The sequence below is a fragment of the Carassius auratus genome, chromosome 31, assembly GCF_003368295.1.
Source record: "Carassius auratus strain Wakin chromosome 31, ASM336829v1, whole genome shotgun sequence".
NCBI classification, from domain to species: domain Eukaryota; kingdom Metazoa; phylum Chordata; class Actinopteri; order Cypriniformes; family Cyprinidae; genus Carassius; species Carassius auratus.
Genome location: NC_039273.1, coordinates 4,821,311 through 4,844,963, shown reverse-complemented (window position 1 = coordinate 4,844,963; position 23,653 = coordinate 4,821,311). Strand labels below are relative to the sequence as shown.

At 35.4% G+C, this 23,653-nt stretch overlaps 1 protein-coding gene across 1 annotated transcript in view; it reads left to right on the top strand.

Moving 5' to 3' along the window:
• LOC113050286 (protein FAM19A2-like) overlaps positions 1-22,275 on the top strand; it is an 81,921-nt gene extending 59,646 nt beyond the window's left edge. The window contains exons 3-5 of the mRNA XM_026213099.1: positions 15,402-15,551; positions 18,081-18,205; positions 20,678-22,275. Coding sequence (XP_026068884.1) covers positions 15,402-15,551; positions 18,081-18,205; positions 20,678-20,689 — 287 coding nt within the window. The 3' untranslated portion in view covers positions 20,690-22,275. The remainder of the gene's footprint in view (positions 1-15,401; positions 15,552-18,080; positions 18,206-20,677) is intronic.
• The last annotated feature ends 1,378 nt before the right edge of the window (positions 22,276-23,653 follow it).

The window sequence follows — 23,653 nt, the reverse complement described above, 5'->3', positions numbered from 1 at the left end:
TGAGAGGGAGAGGGAGAGAGAGTGGGTAAGGTTGGGAGAAAGAGGGACAGATATGTCAGCAGCTGAAAATCTGGCAACTTAAAAAATAAAATAAAAATAATAATAACTAGCAGAAATTCCTTGAAGTTCTAGTTATTTTGGTGGTCTCAAGCATGGACAAATTAAATGTTTTTTTTTTTTTTTTTTTGGTGAATGATGAATTTTTTTTATTCTTTTTAAAAATAGCTTAGGAATTATTTGAGAACAAACATTGTCTCAAATATTTATTGTGTGTGCTGCCTTAAAAAATGCACTGCAAAGTAAAATTATTTTAATTATTAATTGAGTAAAATATATTAACATTAAAACAATCAAATCATTTGAGAAACCAAAATAAATAAATAAATGCATAAAAATATCCATAATTTTTTCACACAATATAACTCATTATTTATTTTTTTCTCACCAGTTGCCATTTTTTATTTTAAAACGATATTTAGACAAAAATAATTTTCAGAACGTCAAAAAACTCAAAGTTTAGATTACCAATATTTATTTTACACGAGAAATAGAGATTTCTCAGTGCTGTCTACAGTTGAGATGATATTTATTCATCATTTATGTCCTATGTGGTGATCTTGAAGGAGCCGTTGCATCAGTGTAAAATCCCTTTATATAAATTCATAAAACAATATAATTTTAAAACAAGATAATTTCTTACTGTTGATTAGATGGAATGTTTCCCTCCTCTTCTCCTTAAATAGATGCGTCTCCTTGTTAATACACAGCAATCAAGCACTTTCTGATTTGTTAGTCATTAGCTGCAGGGGAAGAGACTCTGCAACACACGCTGGAATAATGGAGGCGTGAAAAACACATCGCAAGAGCTGATTATCAGATTTAATCTGACAGCTGGTCTCTTTTCTTCAGATACAGGGCTTGAAGTCATATGCTATGCAGGTCATAAAGTTAGAGATGTAACTGATTCTGGAAGAATGTTCTGTTGATGTTGAGATTAAAATGGCCCCGAACTGATTTTAATTATAAAGACAATGAGTTCATCAGAATACTTCACTCTGAAAAGATAACTTGCACATACGCACCTACACTTTAATGCTTGAATTTGTTTAATTTGCTTATTGTGGTCCAGTTAGCCCCTGCTGGTAGATTTCATAATTTCACCATTTATACTGTATCTCACTCCAGGTATTGTTCTTGGTTGATATTATAAATTGCACATGGTTCCTTGATGGCGTTGTTTAGTTAAAAGTTATTTTTAAAGGTTTTTAAAATAATCTATAATGTAATTTCCCTATTCACTTACACGCTGACTGGCATGTCACTGACAGCTGAATTTCAACCTGGAGTGGGCTTGCATGTCTACAAGGGAAATTGTGCATGCCTCAGTGCTCTCTGTGTAGAATAGTGAAGTTACAGCTTGTAATAAGAAAAGAGAGCAAGAAGACATCTCAACAACTGGACTGACATTTCGGTGTCTGCGGGGCAGGTCAGTGTTTCCTCTGGGACACTGGACAACGTTTCACAGCATACTGGGCTAGAGTCATGATGTAATATTTGAGGAGGTGGTGAAATGATAGATAGACAGATAGATAGATAGATAGATAGATAGATAGATAGATAGATAGATAGATAGATAGATAGATAGATAGATAGATAGATAGATAGATAGATAGATATAATAAATGTTCTCAAAAATTGTATATACTGCAGTTTGAGTTAAAGTACTTGTGACATTTAGGTAATAATTGTTTTAGTTGTCATAGATGGCATTTGCCTTTGGGTGAGGTTTGACCATTTGTTTGACCCAACATAGAAAAGGAGAAGGAAATGAAAGAAAAGCAGCCAGCATTTTAAAAAGCCTCGGGGGAGTGTGCAGAGCTGGGTAGGTAGAGGGTAGCTACTTCATGAAGCTAAAGTATTAATATGTTCTGGTGTTCTCTACATAATTCATAATTCATTATTATTCTGTAAAGCTGCTTTAAAACTATGCCACACGTAAAAAGCGCTATATAAAAAATGGACTTGACTTCTTAAATGTGGATGATAGTAATAGTTAAGCATGAGAAGGTGTGCTCAAACTGGACTGCAACTGTAAGTTATATAAACTTATGCAATCATATAAACAGTAATAATCAGTTGAGCTAGTGAGCTAGTGTTCCTCTAGCACTAGTTTCTTATCATTATGACTTTTCATGCAGCAGTCCCACTTATACACCCAGCCTTCACCCATGAAAAGCATCTCATTAGTAGCTATTGAGAATCTTGATGGTCAGTCTATGACTATGTCTATGATTTTTTGTCATGATTTTTTTTCTATTTTTGGCCAGAATAAAAGGGTATAATAATGATTTTAACTGATGGAGGCAATTAGCAGAGAAGTGCTGACAGCGGTCTAGTGGGCAGCGCTGAGAACAGCATCTTAACATCGCCATCATAAAGCTTTTAAAATTACTCTCTGCAGTTTTTTAAAAAAAGGTTCACATTTATGTTTTCTAGGACCCAGCAATTTTGACCATCAATTTTGAGATGATAAGTGTGACAGGTGTTTTTATTCTTTAAGCATTTCTGCTTAAAGGCAAAGACCCGACTCTGTGTATGTTTTGCTTGACCCTGATTTCCTTAAAGATATTTTATAGGACTGCCCTGCTTTTATTGCTAGTAGACAATATTTTTGTGTAGTAAGCTCAGTCAAGGATTTTAATAAGATTTCACCAGAAAAAATTACATGTAGAATTTGTATAAAATGTAAAACAATGTTATTCTATTTATGCAACTCTTATATTTTAAAGAAGCTGACATGTCATTAAAATCTCTTGGACTCTTAGTTTTATTAAAGAGTGCTTGAAAGAGGTTTTTCATTTAAGTTTACCATTCAATATGCAGCCTGTCAATTATTATTACTAGGCGGCATAAATATTGATAATATTTAAAGCAATATTGCATGGTAAGGCTTAACAAGGAAAAAAGCACTCAAATTAATTTTGAATGCACAAATATACATTAGTATTTGCATATACATTAGTATTAGTACAGTAGAGTCGCATTTCATGGTTCGAGCATGGTTCTATTTTCACCCAGCTGAGGATATATCAAGAAATTCATTGTCTCTCTCTCAACTCTAATAAGGAATTCCTTGCTGTTATTACTAGAACAGATTGCACCCGATCATAAATTAAAGATATTTGGTTTAATAACTGTCCCTTTGAAACTACCCACTCAATAAGTGCAAGTAATAATATGATATCAATCCTGGAAGACACTTACGAGCAGGCGTCCTTCGCTAAAGGAGACGAGGCGAGAGATCTATTGTGAGAGAGATGCTCCAGAGCCTTTGTGGATTTCTCAGGTTGTTGGTTCCCTTCCTCCCTATATTAGTTTCCACTACAGCTCACCCCAAATGTGTTTTAAGTTCTGCTAGTTACCCACAATAGGTAGTTGGGCCCAAGTGAAATTGGATGTTTTACTGTGAGACTTGTGCGGTTTTATAATGAATTCTATCAGTCATCCATGTATTCAGTTCACATGCATTTGCTAAGTGCCTCAGCAATTCAAGCTAATTCTTGGTCTTACAGCACATCTTTCTTTGTTACACACACACACACACACACGAAATTTTATATACTATTTCAATATGGACATTTTGCACTATATAATGTTGATCGAGACAATTGAATTAAGAAAGCAGTTTTTCTAAAGTAATATTAGCACTAAATTTAGCAATGTCAACCAGTATGACACCACTTAAATATGAATTATGTTTGTCCTATTTCCAATGTTGATTGGAAATCAAAATTCTAAGCATTTGCCTAAAGGGTTGTAACCCTGGAATGCAGAATCTTACTCCATAGTCCTCTCAGTTTGCATCTGTATGTTAGTGTACTCCTAAAATAGAGGAGATAACAGTGCACATTTAAAATTTAAATGTCTTTCTCTTCCCGGAAAATGAACCAAAAATATTGATGACTCATCTTGTACACTCCAATTACATCGTATCCAGCATACAACGGCCTTTTGAGTCAGAGATGCTTAGAAATGTGAATTACCATGAATCTACATAATAGCACATGTTAGACTAACAACATTGCCTCAAATTTTGTCCCAACAAGCCTAAAAGGTATTTCTTGTTGAACAATGCTACTGATTGGTTAAGGGTCTGAAAGCTCCCAGAATGCATTACTTCATGCGGTTATTATCGTAGGATTAATATTTGCTGTTTTTATATATATATATATATATATATATATATATATATATATATATATATATATATATATATATATATATATATATATATATATATATATATATATATATTGTTGTCACTATTAGTTATTTGTTATGTGATCTTTTGAAGTTCTAAAAACTAAATACAAGAATGGAGTTTGGTGAATACAACCTTTAACATTTTTACACAGTTACCTTAAATATGAATTATTTTCTGCTACTGAAATTTTTTATTGTACTAGATATGGGTAGTGTTTTGGCACCTTGCTTCTATCTTGGTGAGACAATATTTAAATCTGAGTCTGAGGATTACAACACACCACTGCTTTACTCTCAGCTGGACACATACTAGTTTTGCAGTGATTAATTTAGCATTCATATCTTACATTCAGTCTTATTCCTGTCCGGTGACCCGTGGTGATCAGTGATACTACTTAAAAAAATGATGCTGGTTTAATTATGCAAAACAAAATGTTCAGTGCCAGGGAGTGATGCGGTGTTCTCAAATGTGAATTAATTATGACCAGCAGCTACAATACAGTAGGTTAATGTCTCTTGAACAGACCTCAGTTAAAGTAATTTAAACTAGTAAGAATTCATAATTGTAATATTTCACCTCTGGCTGGCGGCTGCTTTGCTCAACACTCATTGTAATTTGACCGGTTAACAATTAGTACTTGCAATATTTCACCTTGACCCCAACTGGCATAGCAGAATGAGTCAGAGCCTGTCATGGAAGGTTTTATGGTGGTTTTGGCTGGCAATCTACCCTGGACCTTGGAAAAATAATACTTTGTAGGTTTGTTATGGGTGATTAAATAACCTTGATGAATCATCCTAAAATATTGCTCTCCGAGGTACAGTAAACAACCCTCAAATCTAAAAGTTACATTTGAAACTTTTAAATAAATGATCTTTTAATACAGGCCAGTTAATTTGGATCATGCATAATATTCCATTATAGCCATTCTTAATGGGAGCGAGTTTGTTTATTTCAGTTCATGGGCTGTTTCCTTTCCATCTCAGTCTGTAGACGACAAGACAGGAAGCTGATTGGTGTTGTTTGTTACCACGGCAGCATGTGTGATGACATCTTCCCTGTCAGTCATGTTTTGCAGGCTCAGAGTAGAGTGTGTGTATGTGTGCACATGTGAGATATAAAACACTACTGACACTTTGAGGGTGGGTACAGCATGCTATTTAGAGCAAACATGACTGTAGTGAGAGGCAGGATGTATTTGGAATGAATGAACGTGTTTATGTTTCACACCGCCATTTTCCCCCCTCCCATTTTTTTCCAATAATGTCAGGTGCTGTGATGTGAATGGCATTCTGGGAAGCTTCTGACCTTGGATGCTCCTCTAATGGATGGGGAAAGTAACTAAATATGGAAGATGTCATCTTGAAAGCAAGACAAAACAAGAACACCCTGACAGACAGGTGTAATAAAAGTCTCAGAAGTGAGAAAAGTAGAATTCTGCGCTCAGTCAGTGAATGAACTGTGGAGCAGGCAGGGCGGCTATATATATATATATATATATATATATATATATATATATATATATATATATATATGTATATATATATATATATATATATATATATATATATATATATATATATATATTTTTTTTTTTTTTTTTTTTTTTTTTTAAATGTATATTTAAGCATTGATGTTGAAGAGTGAACTTTGAATGAACTTTATATAACAGCACCTCTCATAACTCACAACTTATTGTCACCTTAGGAACAAAATACTTTGTGTGAATATGTGTGCAAAATGCATATACTTGATAGGCCTATTAGAAATTATTGGTCAATAACAATGCCCACTTGCATGGTAAACTGAAGTAGCTCTCCATTGTGTCATTTTCAGAATCTGCCAACATCCTTTCTGTGTTTTACAAGAAAGCTACGAGAATATTTGTTGAAATTGTTGAATAAAGTCATTATTTTTGTTTTCTTTGCATACAAAAAGCATTCTCATAGCTTTATAAATTGCAGTTGAACCAACAGTCACAATGCCCTTACTACATTTCTTGGCCTTGAATGTGTCAATTGCATTGCTGTCAGAAAGCTCTCGGATCACATAAAAAATATCTTAATTTGTGTTTCGAAAATGGGTTTGGAACGATGTGAGGGTGAGTAATTAATGGAAGAATTTTCTTTCTCTTTAATGCCATTTCTGAAATGCTGTAAGAGCAGTATTCCTCACCTTTACTTTCATCCACCATTTGCCAAGTGTATATCAAACAGTGACAGCAACTCCATTAGTTTCAGGGTGTTGCTCTTTTCCACAACAACTGAAATGTAATAACATTCAGAGAGCATTGACTGAGATAGGTGCGTGGTTCCTCAAGCGAGGACCATTGATCAGGAGCAGTCATTAATAGTGCAGTGTAGAGATGGATGGTGTTGGACAGAGGTTCATTTGAGCCCTTGGCCAATGTGATCTGAATCTGTCAGCTACAGCAATCTGTCACCAAACCTTTGGCTTGACCACTATGTGCACCCTGGTGTCTGGAAAAGGATACAGCTAGGAAAGGAAAGAGAGCAAAGAAGATCTTTCAAATGGATACCGCTATGATGAATGGTATTTACAGAGGGAGAATGGTAAGCAATGATCTGTGGAGTATTCTGGAATCACTATCCCTGCCTCATTAATCGGTGCGGTCACGTGTTGACTCAGATTGCCAATAAAATATTTCTCAAACTGTTTATGCATTCATGTAAATACAGATTTGTTGATTATCGCATTATGGTGATCTCGCATGTTAGAAAAATAAATAAATAAAATAAAATAAAATAAAAAATTGTTTTTCAAGAGAAACAATACCAATGGAATACTCCAGTTGTGTTAAATTATAAGGATGCTAGTGGTGATGTTGTGAGACATCATCAGTGAAAAGAGATTTATTAATAATGTAGACTTGAGCTTAAAGGGGTGTAATATTTATTTGCAGAAGGCTGACTGGAATGTGAAATGACTGTACCTTGAATGTGTTATTAGCCAAGAAGAATTTGTGATGGCATAATAGAGGGTCAATCAAAGACCATAGTATTTCTGAAGAAAACAAACTGGAAAATTTACCAATTTTTGTAATGTAGATTTTAGTATGTCATGCTATATTGTTTAAATTAATTATTTAATAGGTTAAATAGGTAAATACATTTTATTCACATTTTGTATTGCATAACTCAAGATATAAACTTGTGTATACAATTATACCAATTTATATTGTATTTTTCTTGTTATTTAAAAAATGCAAAATAAAAGCATTTGCAATACTCCTGGAAACTTTGACCTAACTCAATGTTGATAACATTGTTTTTTAACCTTTCTGTGTGCCAACGATTCATAAAGTGAAATCCATTATTTAATATATTATTATAATTTATTATTATTATGATTAGTTATTTTTCTCTCTCACATGGAAAATTTTCTATGATTTAAAAAAATATATTTTTTTAAGTAAAAAATCATGACGTTTACCTAATTTATATTTATATACAAGTTATAAATTTCATTTTTATATAGATATATTTGGCAAATGTATTATACACTTCCATTTATGAATTAAATAACATGTTATATATTAAATAAGGAGCAATATATGAAATTATAATATTTTTATTATTGAATTATTATATATTAAATAATATATTAAATCTCACCTGTGAGGGGAAAAAATAATTCAAATTTGTGGCAACATAGGCAAAGACCCCCAGACTAGACAGTTAACATACAGTACAGTTCAGTTCCTACCATCAAAAGCAGATGGTTCTCGTTTACAGGTGCTTGTGTGTTTCTATTCAATTTCTGTTTAACCAGCATGAGGATTTTTATTTATCTCTGCCCAGACTCGCTCCTGGAGTGCTGACTTGATATTAGCCTCCGCTAACCACAGCGGTACTTTAGCCATATTTGTTTGTTGTTGTTGTTTTTCAACTGAACCCGAACGACCATACCTTACAGGCGAAAATTTGCTGTCATCGCCCCGGCCCGGGCTTTCCACGCCTCGCTGGTTATCAGAGTGTGTCTTGTGTCAAGAAAAAACACAGCATATTTGTGTCAAAGATCTGACCCGGTAAAGAACATTTGATGTGACATCTATTCATTTAGAGTTTTTAGAGACTCTCTCGCTCCTCCCTGAACCCAAACACCTCTGATCAGGTAACCAGAGCGCCGTAGAGAGAGAGTGTTTGATCTTCCATTTCTGCAGCCCACAGATGGCTAGCTCTCCTATCGCCTCATAACAATTTCATAAGTGACTTGCTGTAAATTGCCATGGCGATGGTATGGTAATTGGGTTGCCACTCTGCTTTACTTTCTCTCTCTGGTCAAAGAAAAAAAAAAACAGAGAGAACCATTTCTTTTTCTTTTTGCTGCAGTCACACTGATGAATAAGTTAGGCACATCAACCATAACTCCTTCAAAAACAGCTAGAAGCCTTGGAGTTATGATTGATGATCAGCTGACTTTCTCAGACCACATTGCTAAAACTGTCCGATCCTGCAGATTTGCTTTATTCAACATCAAGAGGATCAAGCCCTTTCTTTCGGAACATGCTGCACAACTCCTTGTTTAAGCTCTTGTTCTGTCCAGGCTGGACTATTGCAATGCTCTCTTGGCAGGTCTTCCAGCCAGTTCTATCAAACCTTTACAATTAATTCAGAACGCGGCAGCAAGATTAATTTTTAATGAGCAAAAAAGAATACACATCACACCTCTGTTTATCAATTTGCACTGGCTTCCAATAACTGCTCGCATAAAATTCAAGGCATTAATGTTTGCCTACAAAACTACCACTAGCTCTGCACCCATTTACCTAAATTCGTTACTTCAGACTTATCTGCCCTCTAGAAGCTTGCGTTCTGCAAGTGAACGTCGCTTGATTGTGCCATCCCAAAGAAGCACAAAGTCACTTTTACGGAATTTTAAATTAAATGTTCCCTTCTGGTGGAATGAACTCCCCAACTCAATCCGATCAGCTGAGTCCTTAGCCATCTTCAAGAATCGGCTTAAAACACATCTATTCCATCTTTATTTGACCCTCTAACTTTAACACTCACTATTCTAATTCTATTCTTTAAAAAATCTAAATACCTTTCTAATCTTTTTGTATTCTATTTTCTTTTCATTTATTGAATGTATGTGTAAAGACCTCTAACTAGCTTGCTCTATTCTTTTATTTTTTATTCTATCTGTTTTCTTTTTATTTATTATATTAGTTAAAATCCCATGCTACGTGTACTGTGTTAACCTAACTGAGACTTGTTATAGCACTTATATATCATTGCTCTTTTTGTTGTTTTTGATTGCTTTCACTGTCTTCATCTGTAAGTCGCTTTGGATAAAAGCGTCTGCTAAATGAATAAATGTAAATGTAATGTAAATGTGTTAGGACAGAGTCGAGGAAAGAGTGCGCTCATTTCTTGCGGCGCAACTGGGAGAGTGTGTAAGTAAGGTGCTACTCGATGTAGTTTGACCATCTACAAATGTAGCTTCACTTATTTTTGTTGGTTGTTTAAGTTGTATGCTTTGATGGATCTTGGCTTTAATATCTTTGCACTAAAAAGTCTACAGGTGTAGGTTGGATGGAATAATTCCTGTGTGTGTGTGAGTGTGTGTTTACAATGCTGTTGATTTTTTTATTTTTTATTTTTTGCATTCCTTCTCCAATGACATCAGTTTGAAAGCTTGGGCAGAGTAAAATTAACCATGCCCCTCCAACCGTTAGTTTGCTAGTGCTAATATTCAATTTTAAGTTGGAAATACATCACAATACCTAAGTAAAGTTGGCCACAACTTCCGGTTCACTTTAAAAATACATTTATGACCATTTACTCTATTGATGATGATTATTGTTTTTTTTTTTTCCCAAATGATAATAATAATACATACTAATTTTTTTTGTGTGTGTGTGTACTATTACTTTGATTTTCATTACTGTGGTGCAGCACTAGGTTTTTACCACTAAGTGCTGTGCATGTGTGAAAAGTGTGACTATTGTATTCTTTTTCAATATTTTTTTTTTTGTGAAGGTGTTCTGTGGATGTGCCCGTGTGCTCTGCTTAGTGCACCACTGATGAATTCTTCATGATGTTATTTAACTCTTGGATGACTAAATTAATATTAACCTCCCTTCTTTATTGAGCATAGAACATTCATGGAGGAACAGATGGTTCTTTATGGCTTTGAAGAGTCAGTCCATCTTGGATGTATCAGACGCTGTACATCATGCAACACACTCACACACCCACACACTCACACACCCACACACACACACACACACACACACACCATCCCTGCTCCATTGAACCGCTGAGGGTGATATTGTCTGTCAAGTGCCTTGAGTTGGAGAGACTACCAAGACTCTGGCGATGAATGAGTGTTTGATTCCAGAATGAACCTACTGACTTCATGAATGCTTTAATGAATCTTTTTTAAGCATGTTGCATTAGGTATGTTGCAGGACAGGTTTAAACCTGCATCAAGTCAGAATTTTTTGGCATCAGACTTACTTCAAAATATCATTACTTTGAAAGTATTTTGAGCTTCTTCTGTCTTCTTTTTATTTATTTTTTTTAAATAAACACAGTTATAATAATATACATAATGCAATGACATTTACATTTTAACATGGTTTAGTTTTTTGTGCCACTGTATAATCTGATACAGGATCGAATCTTGTCTTCAATGGTTTATTTCTGCTATTGGGTAAAAAGACACTTTCACTGATTTTAGCTTTGAGGTTGCAAACAGAGCTTTGCGACTGAAACATTTGAGAGGAGTTAACAGACATGAAGAGGCTTTGTTATTGCTCGTGGGTAATTGTTGCCTGTCTCATGAAACGAAAGCAGATTGTACTTTAAGGACATCCCTTTATGCTTTTGTTTAGCATGGCAACATAATAGCTGTTTGGATGCGTCCTCGGCTAATGACGGTTTAATCATTTGTTTACTACGTTCATCTGAGGTATATGTGATATTTAGTCAGCCTTTGCTTTTTACAGTTTAGCACCTCACTCTTATTTTATCCTTCCAGCGTCTCCATCACAGTGTTTCTGGGTGGAAAAACAACCTTTGAATAGCAATTTTGTGAACACAAAGTCTGTCATCTCTCTCTCTCATGCACCAAAGCAGAGGGTGGCTGTGTTATGCTAATTCAGTAGGAGCTTAGCAGGAACATTTTATATGTTTTCTCTCCATTTTAGTTATTCATCAATATGTTCGCTGACTGTTTGTGGAAAAAGAGCTGCTCAGCTCCAAAAGGCCCGTCAATGACAGACTGAAAAAGTACAGAAGTAAGGCATAAGGGGGAAAAATGCCTGCTTAATGCTCATACTTGCATCTGAGGCAGCAATCTGTTCTGTTTTATTTTTAAAATGGCCTTTACCCTTGTGGAGAATGTCACACATCCCAATGTTAGATGATTTTACCCTTCAACTCGCATTAATAAGAAACTACATGGAGACTCTTAGATCCTAACCACATCTGACAAGTGCCAGCAAAATTAGCAAATCCTGAGAAATAACCATATGTTTGTCATTGCTTGAAAAACTTTTTGGGCTGTTGGAAAAACTATGTGTTTGGTTTTTTAGCTTTATTGTATTTGGACAGGCATTTGATATTTGTAAGCAAAAGTATCCAGACACTTTAACCACTACTTAAATATTGGTGTCAATAAGAAAAAAAAAGAAGAAATTCATACTTTTATTTGTCAAGAACTCTTTAAATTGATCAAAAGGGACAGTAAATGCACAATTTTTATTTCAAATAAATGCTGTTCTTTTGCTGGATTTTCTATTCATCAAAGAATCCTGAAAAAATGTCACAGTTTCCGCAAAAATACTATTTGATTCCAAAATTTATGATAAATGTTTTCAGAGCAGCAAATCCGCATATTAGAATGATTTCTGAAGGGTCACGTGGCACTGAATACGGGAGTAATGATGCTGAAAATTCAGCTTTGCATCACATGAATAAATCATGTTTTAAAATGTATTGACAGAGAACACACCAGAGCACACACACACACACACACACACACACAAAGATAGATATATGTATGTAAAAATATGTTTTTCACACACACACACACAAAAAAAAACATCATTTAAATAGCTTCTCGCTTATTTTGTCTTTTGTCAAGTAGCGTAACACAAACTAGTTTTGCTGCATTTGTCATAGATCTAGTTCGTCCATTCCTCACAGTCTTCATTGGGATGATGGTGCTTATCAATGGATGTGATTGTGGTGTTGAAAGCAGTGCCTAAGAGCCATGCCAGCTTCCATTACTGTTAGTGCCCTGATCGAGCCCCCTCCTGCTGCTGAGGCAGACTTTCCCTGACTCTGCCAGACGACCAGACTGCACACCTTAAGTGAAATGCATCGATCGCAGCTATTGCAAGTCCATGGAAATTTTGCACAGATGTCTAGAGAAAGACACAACACCTTCTTAGAACAGGTCTCACATCAGTTGAGACTACAGAGTCATGGAGTTGCTGTTTAAATCTCTTTGTTGGTCCTCGGGCACCTTGCTAAACACTGCCCATTTAATCTTCACAGGAGCCGATTGCTCACGTACACACACACACACACACACACACACACACACACTGCCTATGGATTTGGTTGGCTTGTTTATGACCTTGGTGAAAGGTTTATGGTTTAATCAGTAGTTTGCACTGTTTCTCCAGGCCCTCCGTAATGAAGGTTGCTGTCCTGAGAGCAGCTTTCCCACAGCGGGTCGAGGGCTGATCTGGGATCAGCGCTCCTGTGTTGTTGGTGATCTCTGTGGCTGTGCCAAAAACATTCTGTTTCAGGAACACAACACTTTCTTTGTTTCATGAATTTGATTAGATTTCAGCGTGACCTCGAGTCAAGGAACAGATTTTGATCAGTGCCAAACATAGAAACTGTTCATTTTAACTGCCAAAATGAAAAGCTTTCCAGTTTCACAGAAGCTATTCAGGGCATAGATAATATAATTTAAATTTATTAATTTGGCAGACACTTTTAACCAAAGCAGGTTGCAGTTCACTTGACAAACATAAGTATGTGTGTTCTTAGGGACTGAATCCATGACACTGGACTTTGTTGTATTTTTATCTTTAAACCTTGCTGTACTCACTTACAATGGTTTTTGAGAACAGTTATGATTATTAATTTTATGATTACCGTATTTTTCGGACTATAAGTCGCACCTGAGTATAAGTCGCATCAGTCCAAAAATACATCATGACGAGGAAAAAAACTTATGTAAGTCGCACTGGACTATAAATCGCATTTATTTAGAACCAAGAACCAAGAGAAAACATTACCATCTACAGCCGCGAGACAACGCTCTGCTCAGTGTAGACTACAGGAGCTACAGGAATTAATTTTGATAAATAAGTCGCAACTGACTATAAGTCGCTGGACCAGCCAAACTATGAAAAAAAGTGTGACTTATAGTCTGGAAAATACGGTATATATATATATATATATATATATATATATATATATTTTTTTTTAAGAAATTACTTTCTTCTCATCCATATTTAAATGAATGTATGAGAATGTAAAATAAATATACATTTCATTTCACCAGTTGTTATCCATGTGCTTTAAAAATAGTGTGATGCATATGCATTTGATTTATATCGGCCACCCTGCTCAGATATCGGTACCAGCCATCAAAGTTTATTGTTAATAAAGTTCTATGAACCCAGCCTCAGGTTTGCTTTATTTTTATGTCTAATTTTGTGTCAATAATGTTTTTTACTTCTACTAACTCTGACAGCAGTAAATCAATATTACTGCATATTTTTTATATAATCATTCAATGGTGAATTTATGAATAGCTAAATATAGAATATAGTATGAATATCATGCCAATAAATGGTTGCAAATGTCATTTAGTATTTGACTTAGCATTTGCTCTACCAGGTCAGCCAAAGTAACTCCTATCAGCTTGTGGAGTAATCCATCCCAGTTAGTTTTTCTTATAGATTTCTACAAGCACTGTGCGGTTCAAAGGTACAAAAATAAAGGCATTCATGCACATTGAATGAGTCAAAGCAATCATTTTCTATAAGCGGTTGGAACAAACTTCACCATTAAATATTCAATTTGCATCATGTCAAACTTTTTTAAATTAACTTTGGCCCTTTAGTTTATTGGGGCTGAGAGATAATCACATAAAGGGGGTTCAGCCTTTCACCCGCCGGCGTTTGCATCGGTAAATCTCTGTTTTTCTTTTCCAAGCCCACAGTCGGCCTGCCGCTCAACAGACCCTTTTGTGTGAACGTTAAAGGCTCTTTATTGATTGGAGGCAAAATGTTTTTAATGTTGTTGATGAGATTTTGAGATTGGCCAGTTAATGGGAAAATGGAGGCCCCTTTTCCAATCAATTTTTTACTCAAGTCTTAAATTGAAAATCTTTACCAATGCAATTAAGGCTGATTTGAAAGGTACACTAAAACTTTCAAAAATGTTTTTATACTCTTCTCTTTTTTTATCCTCCATTTAGAGCTTCAAATTGATGTGTGAATACACTCTTTTATATGCTAAGTAACGTTCATCCCCGCTGTTGTTCAGTCATAGGTGAAGGATAAACAAAACAAAAAAAGAAGAAATAATTTGCCTGAAAAGCCCTTCTAGATGCAAAAATGTCCATGATTATCAATTAACCGTTTTAGTTGTAATTACTAAAGTGAATCATAAAACCCAACCCGTTGATCACAGAGAACATTTTCTTCTGATTTCTGACCTGAGACAAATTAAACTGCTTGCATTAGCATTAATTAAATTGTACACTGCCTCCACGTCAACAGATTCATTTCCATTGCATCCACCGACAGCAATAGAATATACATTACACTCTTAAAAATAAAGGTGCTTCTTTCAAGCTATGCCATAGAAGAACCATTTTTGGTTCCACAAAGAACCATTCAGTCTAAGGTTCTTTAAAGAACCATCTCTTTCTTTCCTTCTCATAATCTGAAAAACCTTCTTTTGCCTCAAAAAACCTTTTGTGAAACAAAGGTTCTTCAGATGTTAAAGTTTCTTTATGGAACTAATTAGACAAAAAGGTTCTTCAATGGCATCATGAAGCCCCTTTATTTATTATTTAGGAGAGTTTAAAACAGCTGGTTGATTTTAATAGAGTCTGTGTCCTCTTTTTTTTTCAGTGCACGTCAAAGCAGGAACTTGTGAGGTCATTGCAGCCCATCGCTGCTGTAACAAGAACAAAATCGAAGAGCGCTCCCAAACTGTCAAGTGTTCTTGCTTCCCTGGGCAAGTTGCTGGGACAACAAGAGCGGCTCCTTCCTGTGTGGACGGTAAGACTGTTTTCATTTGTCTGAAAACAAATTAATAAGTTATGTTAGTAAGTTATGATGTAAAAGAACAAATATTTCTAGGTCACTAATTAAGCAAATGTGTGATTACTGGCCATGAACTCCGGTCGACTTTGTACTGATAGGTTAATACCATCTGTATTAATACCATTAATAAATGTAAAATTAAAAATAAAATAAATAAATTTATGCATTTAGCAGACACTTTTATCCAAAGCGACTTACATTGCATTCAGGCTAACAATTTTTCCAACGTGTTCTTTTTCCTAACCTTGCACTTGCTCTACCACTTGAGCTACAGAAACACAACACATTAATAACCAATGATTAATTATTAACACATTAATACCACAATACCATGATAAGCATCTGAACTAAATTAGAAAATTAGATATATTGTATATTGTAATATTGATGATGCTTTCTTTCTACAGTATGTGTAGCATTAACCTTACACTTTACAGTGTGTGTGTGTGTGTGTGTGTGTGTGTGTATATATATATGTTTGTTTCATTCTTGAGTACCGGTAGTACAAATTAATAGATGACTACAGTGTGGTGGTACTGTGATGTTTTCCTTAAACATTAAGGAATACTATGCTACTATAATGTCTAGTAGTATTGTGTTATACTTTACAGTAGAACGGGGGAGAAATACTTGTTGCTTTTGCCTGTTTTATTATTTAAAGGATTTATGCTCCTAAATGAAACCATCTTTTTAAAGTAGGCTGTCCATTTTAAAAGTCAGTCTCAGTCTCATCTCTCTGGGTTGTCACTTCTGAGTCAGGGTTTGTTTGAATGTGACACCATCATCCTGCTGTTCACTCGAGTGCAGCGTGGGCTTCTTGTCTAATAACATGTCAAGGGCCCCCTCACTGGACAGGTCAATCGATCTTGATCTTCTTTTCTGCCCTCTAATTCATCTGACAGGTGCTGCCACCCCCTACTGAGAACCGAGACCACAGGGCATGATTCTACCTGCTGCATGAGGACAAGCCACTAACGACATTTAAGACTGAAAGACACTTGACCTCTCTACACTGTTTTTATGCTGTAGATTGTGTCTGTTTACATAATATGGGTTGTAAGATCTGAGACAACATTATAAATTTGGGATTTTTGTCTTTTCACTTAATTATGTTGATAATGTAATTTGTATTGATATATATATATATATATATATATATATATATATATATATATATATATATATATATATATATATATATATATATATATATATTAAAATATTAAATGAGAATTTATTTTTAATAGAATTTTCTTTAGTGGTTTACCCCAAAATCACAATCCAATTTTCAAAAAAGCAGTTGTAGAAAATCAAGAAATCTAGAAAATATGTTAATTATAGTTGCTTTTTAAAATCTCTGATAGTCTTTCAAATTACATCAAAACTTGCTATTGCTAAATGCATTTTTTTTCTTTTGGAAGAGGGGACACACTCATTTTAGAAAGCATTTTATTGGACACAAAATTTGCAGTTATCTCTATGCACAAGGTCAAGAATATTTTAGGTCGATTTTCCCAAAAACATATCTTGAAGCTTCACCCAGGATCACTGAAAAAGTATGCCTGTGGAAATATTTCTGCAAAATGAAATTACTTTGCTGCTTGGACGTTTTGTGGCACTTTGAATACCACACCGCAAATCCAGTACTCTACCAGGTGGACTAATGAGCAAGTTTACTACATCACAAAAGCCATACATATGGACTTGGTTATGTCATGCAAACCTCAAAATGATGTTTTTATGTTATGTATGTTATTAGTTTACCAATCATGCACTGTGGTGTGCTGTTTTGATGTCATAATATAATATTGTGCAAGAAACTGCACAAAAATAATCTTTATTAAATCTTTATTATGCTAAATTATTTTATTCATCTATAATCTGGACCTGTAATCATAATTTGTGCAAAAAGGAATACATGTTTTCCCACTGAGCCTAAAAGTTTATCTTATCATATAATTGGATTCAGCTGATAGATGTGGACTTTAAGCCATAAAACTTTGATTTTGATGTTCTGCAATCTTAAAAAGTTTATAGCTTCTTCCTCTCTGCTCCATATTAAAAGTTGAGGCCTCAAGCTTGACAATCCCCTTAACCCTCAACATTGTGCCAATCCCCCAGACCGCAGCTCTTGTCATATTGACATGATAGAAGAACTTTCCTGAAAGACATACAGTGAGCATTGAGCCCACATCACATTGATGGATTCAAAACCGTCAGCTTTGAATCAAGGACCTCCTCCCTGACTAGCCTCATTGTTTTTGGGAGAAAGAGATATAAAGACACAGTTTCATTTCTTTTGACAGTGGACGTGAGCGAGATCTTCTGAGGTTTTCTCCACCTCTCAATCTTCATTGCTGCATCCTTCAAAATCCTGAACGCATGGCGATTTGGGCATGTTTTTTCCTGCATTGGCAGTTCCCACAGAGTGAGCAGAGTGTTGAGATTCTCTCTTCTTCTTGTCTTTTCTCTCTGTCTGCGCAGCTTCTATAGTAGCACAGAAGTGGTGGTGTCAGATGCAGCCGTGTATGGAGGGCGAAGAGTGTAAGGTGTTGCCCGATCTAAAAGGCTGGAGCTGCAGCACGGGAAACAAAGTCAAGACGACCAAGGTCAGAGGGAGCCTGTCCAATCACAGCACAGTCCTGTTGCCATCACACAACAATAATGTGAAATGAATGTGAAAATAACACATTTTTGAAAATTACTCATTTTGCCAGCACAGGTCACATATTAATATAAAATATATAAAATATGAATATAATATGTATAAATTATAATTAAATATTAATATATTGATATACATATTCATATAAAAAGATTAATATACTGAAAAATAATATACCCCCACATTTATAAAATGACAAAAGAAACAATGTGGCATTGCATTTAGGAAAGTCAGCGCAGGGCAAAGATGCGCTTCTCCAGGTTAATGTGAGTTATTGTATTTGCGTTTGCCGCCGCGTGTTTGCGAGCCGCTGTGTATGTACGGCTGACACGCAGGGCTTGTAGCTATCCATCAGGCTGAGAAGTTTGACTCACCAAATGCCTGCACTTCAGTCGAGTCCTCCATTATTCATGGGGCAATGGGGTCTATGTGAGGCAGACCTCTTTTTTTTTTTTTTTTTTTTTCTTTGGCCCCGTTAATAATTCATGCAGCTGCACTCACGTCAACAGCAGGCAGACCACTGAGGTGTTAGGAGCTTCTCTCAAACCTGGGCTTGATATTTTGGGACCTCCAGGCCACCTGTCATGGATGTGGACATGCAGTATAACTGCAAGAAATGATGAGGGCATGATGGGATTGTTTAAATTGAGTTCTGATCTCTCTAATCATTACTTTGAAATTTGCACCAGATCCCTTGATTGAATTAAGTTTGACATTATTTTTTTTTTATTAATTATATATATATATATATAGTACTAAATGCAAATTATGATTTTTTTGTTTGTTTAAAATATAAAAAGTCGGTACAATTTTTTAAAATAAGTTTATACTTTTATTCAGCAAGGATGGACTAATTTTACTAAAAGTGACAGTTAAGACATATTACAAAAGATATCTATTTTGTATCAATCCTGTAGATTTAACTTTTAAATTTTTATAATGTATCACATTTTCCAGAAACAAAAGCAGAACAACTCTTTTCAAGATTGATAATATTTTTTTTCTGAGCCTGAAATCAACATTTTAGAATGATTTCTGAAGGATCATGTGACACTGAAGACTGGAGTATATGATGCTGAAAATTCCGCTTTGCATCACAAAAAAAAAAAGATATTTTAAAATATATTCAAATGGTTATTTTTAATTGTAATAATATGTAGCACTATATTTTTGATTAAATCAGTCCACCCTTGTTAAGCATATTAGAGACTTCTTTTAAAAACACAAAACATTGTACTGACCCTAAACACTTTTCCGGATATTTAATATGGTTTATATTATTGTATTATATTAGCAAGTGCCAGCATATAATACAGCATTGTGTATACTGCTGAAAAAAAATACACGTTTTCCTGTTTTGTGCAACATGAAAAATTTGAATATACATTCAGGAATATCCTGACCTATTTCCTTCATATTGTGTTCGAACGATTCTCAGTAGCTCAGTTTGAACTTGTTTCTGTTGAATTGCCGGTCTAGTGAGTCCATGTCTGAACCAGAGAGGGAGGTCGGAAGTGAAGGAGACGGCAGCCAGGACACCTTCCACTTCCTCTGTGTGTCCTCCGGCTGCCTGCTGGCAATGACCTAAAGGTGTAGATTACACTGGGCTTCCCTTAGCAGCCTGCCAGTCTGGCCTCATCCACAACTATAGAGACCTGCCCTACCCTGGCCTCTGAACCCAGAGCCTTGCTTTTGTGTTTCAGAGCTGGAACAGGACCAGACTTGCATGCTAAACCCTCTCAGATCCAGAGGAGCTAGCAGTTTGGGTCCCACAGTGTGCTGCTCTCTATTTTGGGCTGCTACCGCTGAGCTCATACTGGTGGTGTGGTTAATGACACTTGTAGGTGAAAATACAGTGTGCCTGTGTGAGCATGTGTCAGCCCCCGTACTAACACTTCATGCCTTAGGGGAAACTTCTAATAGAAGAATTTTCCATTTTTAAGGTGCTGAAGGCCCTCTAATGATCAAGAGATAATTAGATAACCTTCTGTGATAGTTGTCGTTGTGTTATGATGATGTATACTGAAGTGTTGTAATGTTTAGTCTATAGCGATGACACCTCATATTAACACCATCACTGTTGAAGGGACACAAACAAACAAACAAACAAGCAAATAAATAAATAAAATTGTCATTATATATAACAATTAGTAATATTAACAATTAAGGCAGAGCGATAAACCGAGAGCGACAATTATTCGTAATCATTCAGATCGAATTGTATCATATTATTAATCTAGACATTTATTAAATGCATTAAAGGAATAATGGAATATAATTACAGTATTTTTGTGATTAAGCTATAGCATTTGTACTAAATGTATTTACCCTTTTTCATACAAATATGGCTGCACCAATATACTGTATATCAATCTTATGCAGAGATGAAATGATAACTTGGACTCCTCTTTTTCAGGTCACACGATAATCTGGGACCAGTATACATTTGGGACTAGGAGTTTTTTTCTTCTGTTTTTTGATCAAAGAAATGGAAATGAAGATACAAAGACTTCAAACTACTTCACAACTAATGGGATCAAGTTGTTGGACCTCAGTGGACCATTTAAAAACATGGAATACATTTTTCTCTTTTCCCCCTCTTATATTTTCTCTCTGCCGAACTCCCATCTTTGCTTTCTAACAGTGTCGGACAAGATCATACACCTTGTAAAGTAAATATTCCATAAAAATCTAGATGTGGACCAGTTCAGAGACAATTCTGCGATTTCAGAACAATGGATTACATTTCCTTTTTGGAGTGAAAGTGGACTTGAAAGGTTGGCTTATTACTTGAATCATATGTTCCAGAGGCACTAATATTCAATCCCCTATCCTTTGGTGCCAAATATTTCTTTCTTCTGCTATGGGCAGACTTTTTCGAATAGTGTGAATTGTATGATTTTTGGGTATGGTTTTGGGGCCACTCAGCTCCATTTTGAAACAGCCTTGTGCGAGAGCAAGAGGCAAGTATGACGCTAAGAATTACAGGTATTATTAATAGATGGAAAAGTTGAAGTGGTCTACGAGAGCAGTGAAAAAGAAGAGAGCAAAAAGATTTATTGTTTGTTTTTAAAGGCCTTGGTGTCAGTATTATCTCAAAATAAAAGTATCTCTATGGGAAATCTCGTCCAGTTGTAACTTTGAAGCATGATTATTTTGCCATCATAAAAGAGAAAGCGCATTTAAACTTAACATCCACCCACTGACAGAACAAAAAGAATAAACAATCAGACATCATTCATTATCCATCTGTCACGAAGCATTCGCCAGCTTTGATAAAATCTTCAAGAGCATCAAGATGTCACATGACTATGCTAATGTTCACATTGAAACTGACACGTAGCCTCTTTCTTTGATATACAGATTTATGTGCAGACGCCCAGGTTATTAGCATTCAGTCAGTGAGTCATGCAGTGCTTTTGCAGCTGTCACTCAACACTTCAGACTTGCTTGCATCGGGCAGGGCTAATGCTATTAGCATAACGCCATTTGCCAGGGATTTTGTCTGGCTAATTTAGCATTAGCGATATCAGCAGCAGAGCAAGGAGGGCATGGCGAGGTTACTCAAGATGTCATTTACTTTGAGAAGTCACACAAAGGCTTGCTCCGAACTTGTCATAAACATAATGTTCAGACACTGGAGCGTTCATAATGATGGACTAATGTACTAATGTGTTTAGCTAATTGCAGACGGTGAGCAAGCTTTCAACTGAAAGAATGTGTCATTAGCCAAGACTAGGAGATAAAAGCCTTTAGGCTTGTGTGTGTGTGTTGAGGCAGTTTTGAGTGCTTTGAATGTGTTTTCAGGACACTGTGCTACAGGTCATGGCATTGGACAAAGGGTCAGTCTTCTGGAACAGAGAACTCAAAGACCTTTCTTGCCCTTGAATCACGGTAGGTATTTGAAGTATTCATAACAGTATTATAGTGACACTAGAAACAACCACATTTCTAGTGTAACATTAATAAAATACTTTTTCTAAACAAATATCATCCTTACAGCTGAGGCATAAATCAAAAGATTCAGAAGTATGTATTTTTTATGTGAATCTGTTCATTTGATCAGTTGATTTATACATTTTTGCATTAGCTGAGTTGGTCATTAGCTGTTTGTCACAATGATTTTATTTTGGTTGTATTTAGTAATTTAGCAGTATTAATGAACAAATTCTTTTGAAGCATTTTTTTTCCCTCAGTGAATCAGAACTGAACGATTCGTTTACAAAACAGACTGCACAGATATGTCCTTTCTGTCACTTTCTGGGTGTGTAGAGTCAGTAAGTTCCTGATTCAGAACCGTCTGGATGATTCAGTTCAATTTGTGAATGACTCATTCAGTCCTGATTCATTGAGATGATAAAAATCTAAAGTATGTTTCTAACATGAATCGGAGATAAATTTTTTTTGTATCTGATATATATTGAAAGTAAAAAAATTGATTTTCTTTATATACGTTTGAGCCACTCAGTCCAACTTGTGAATGAATCGGGACTGATTCATTGAAATGATCCTAACCAAAAGTACAATTTGCTTATGATTTGGAGATTTTTTTTTTTCTGATTCTAAATATAATGATTAAGGATGAATTTTTCTGTCAGTTATAATATTTGGATGTTTGGGTGATTCAATCTAATTTGTTCTAATCGTTCAGTCTTTATTCACTGAAATGATCCAAATCAAAAGAAAAAAATGTTCTTGACCCAGAGATCACAACTATTTTTTTTGTTCCTTATGTACACTGATTTAAAAAAAGATATGCTTTCTCACTCACAGTGATAAACTGATAAATCATCTTAAATGTCTTTGTTAGAAGTTTATAGCTAACTTTATGAGAAGGATTCCATGACTTTAATTTCTCTGACGAGAATTATTAACTGTTTGTGAAGCTTGAATTCTAAAGTTTGTTGCTGTATGTGTGCAGCGTGTTTGGAGATGTTTCAGGCTGGCTTGACTCTTTATCTCAAAACAATCTTTATCTCAAAACTCTTGCATTAAAAAAACTGTAGGTGCGTTTACTTGTTTCAAGATATAAAGTTCACATTAATAGTATGCAGAGAGCTCCATGTTCTATAAACCCAGCTGTGGAGTCTAATGAGTGGTATCAGACTGAGCACAATACCAGATATGGGACAGTAATGATACCTTGTAGAGCGACCAGGATTAACCAGACTTCTCCAAGATGGGTCTCTCGGCCGTTAATCCATCAAGGCCAAGGGCAGTCGCAGCAGCTACATTCACAAGACTTTCCAGAAGATCCTGAATGAACCCTTATGAATTATCACACCTAGCATCCTTATCTACATGCAGAACGTGCTCGGCCCTCTATAGAGGAAGCTGTGAGGGGGATTGAGTCCAAGGGTGTCTGGGCTCATTAGGGTGCAGGGAAGACACA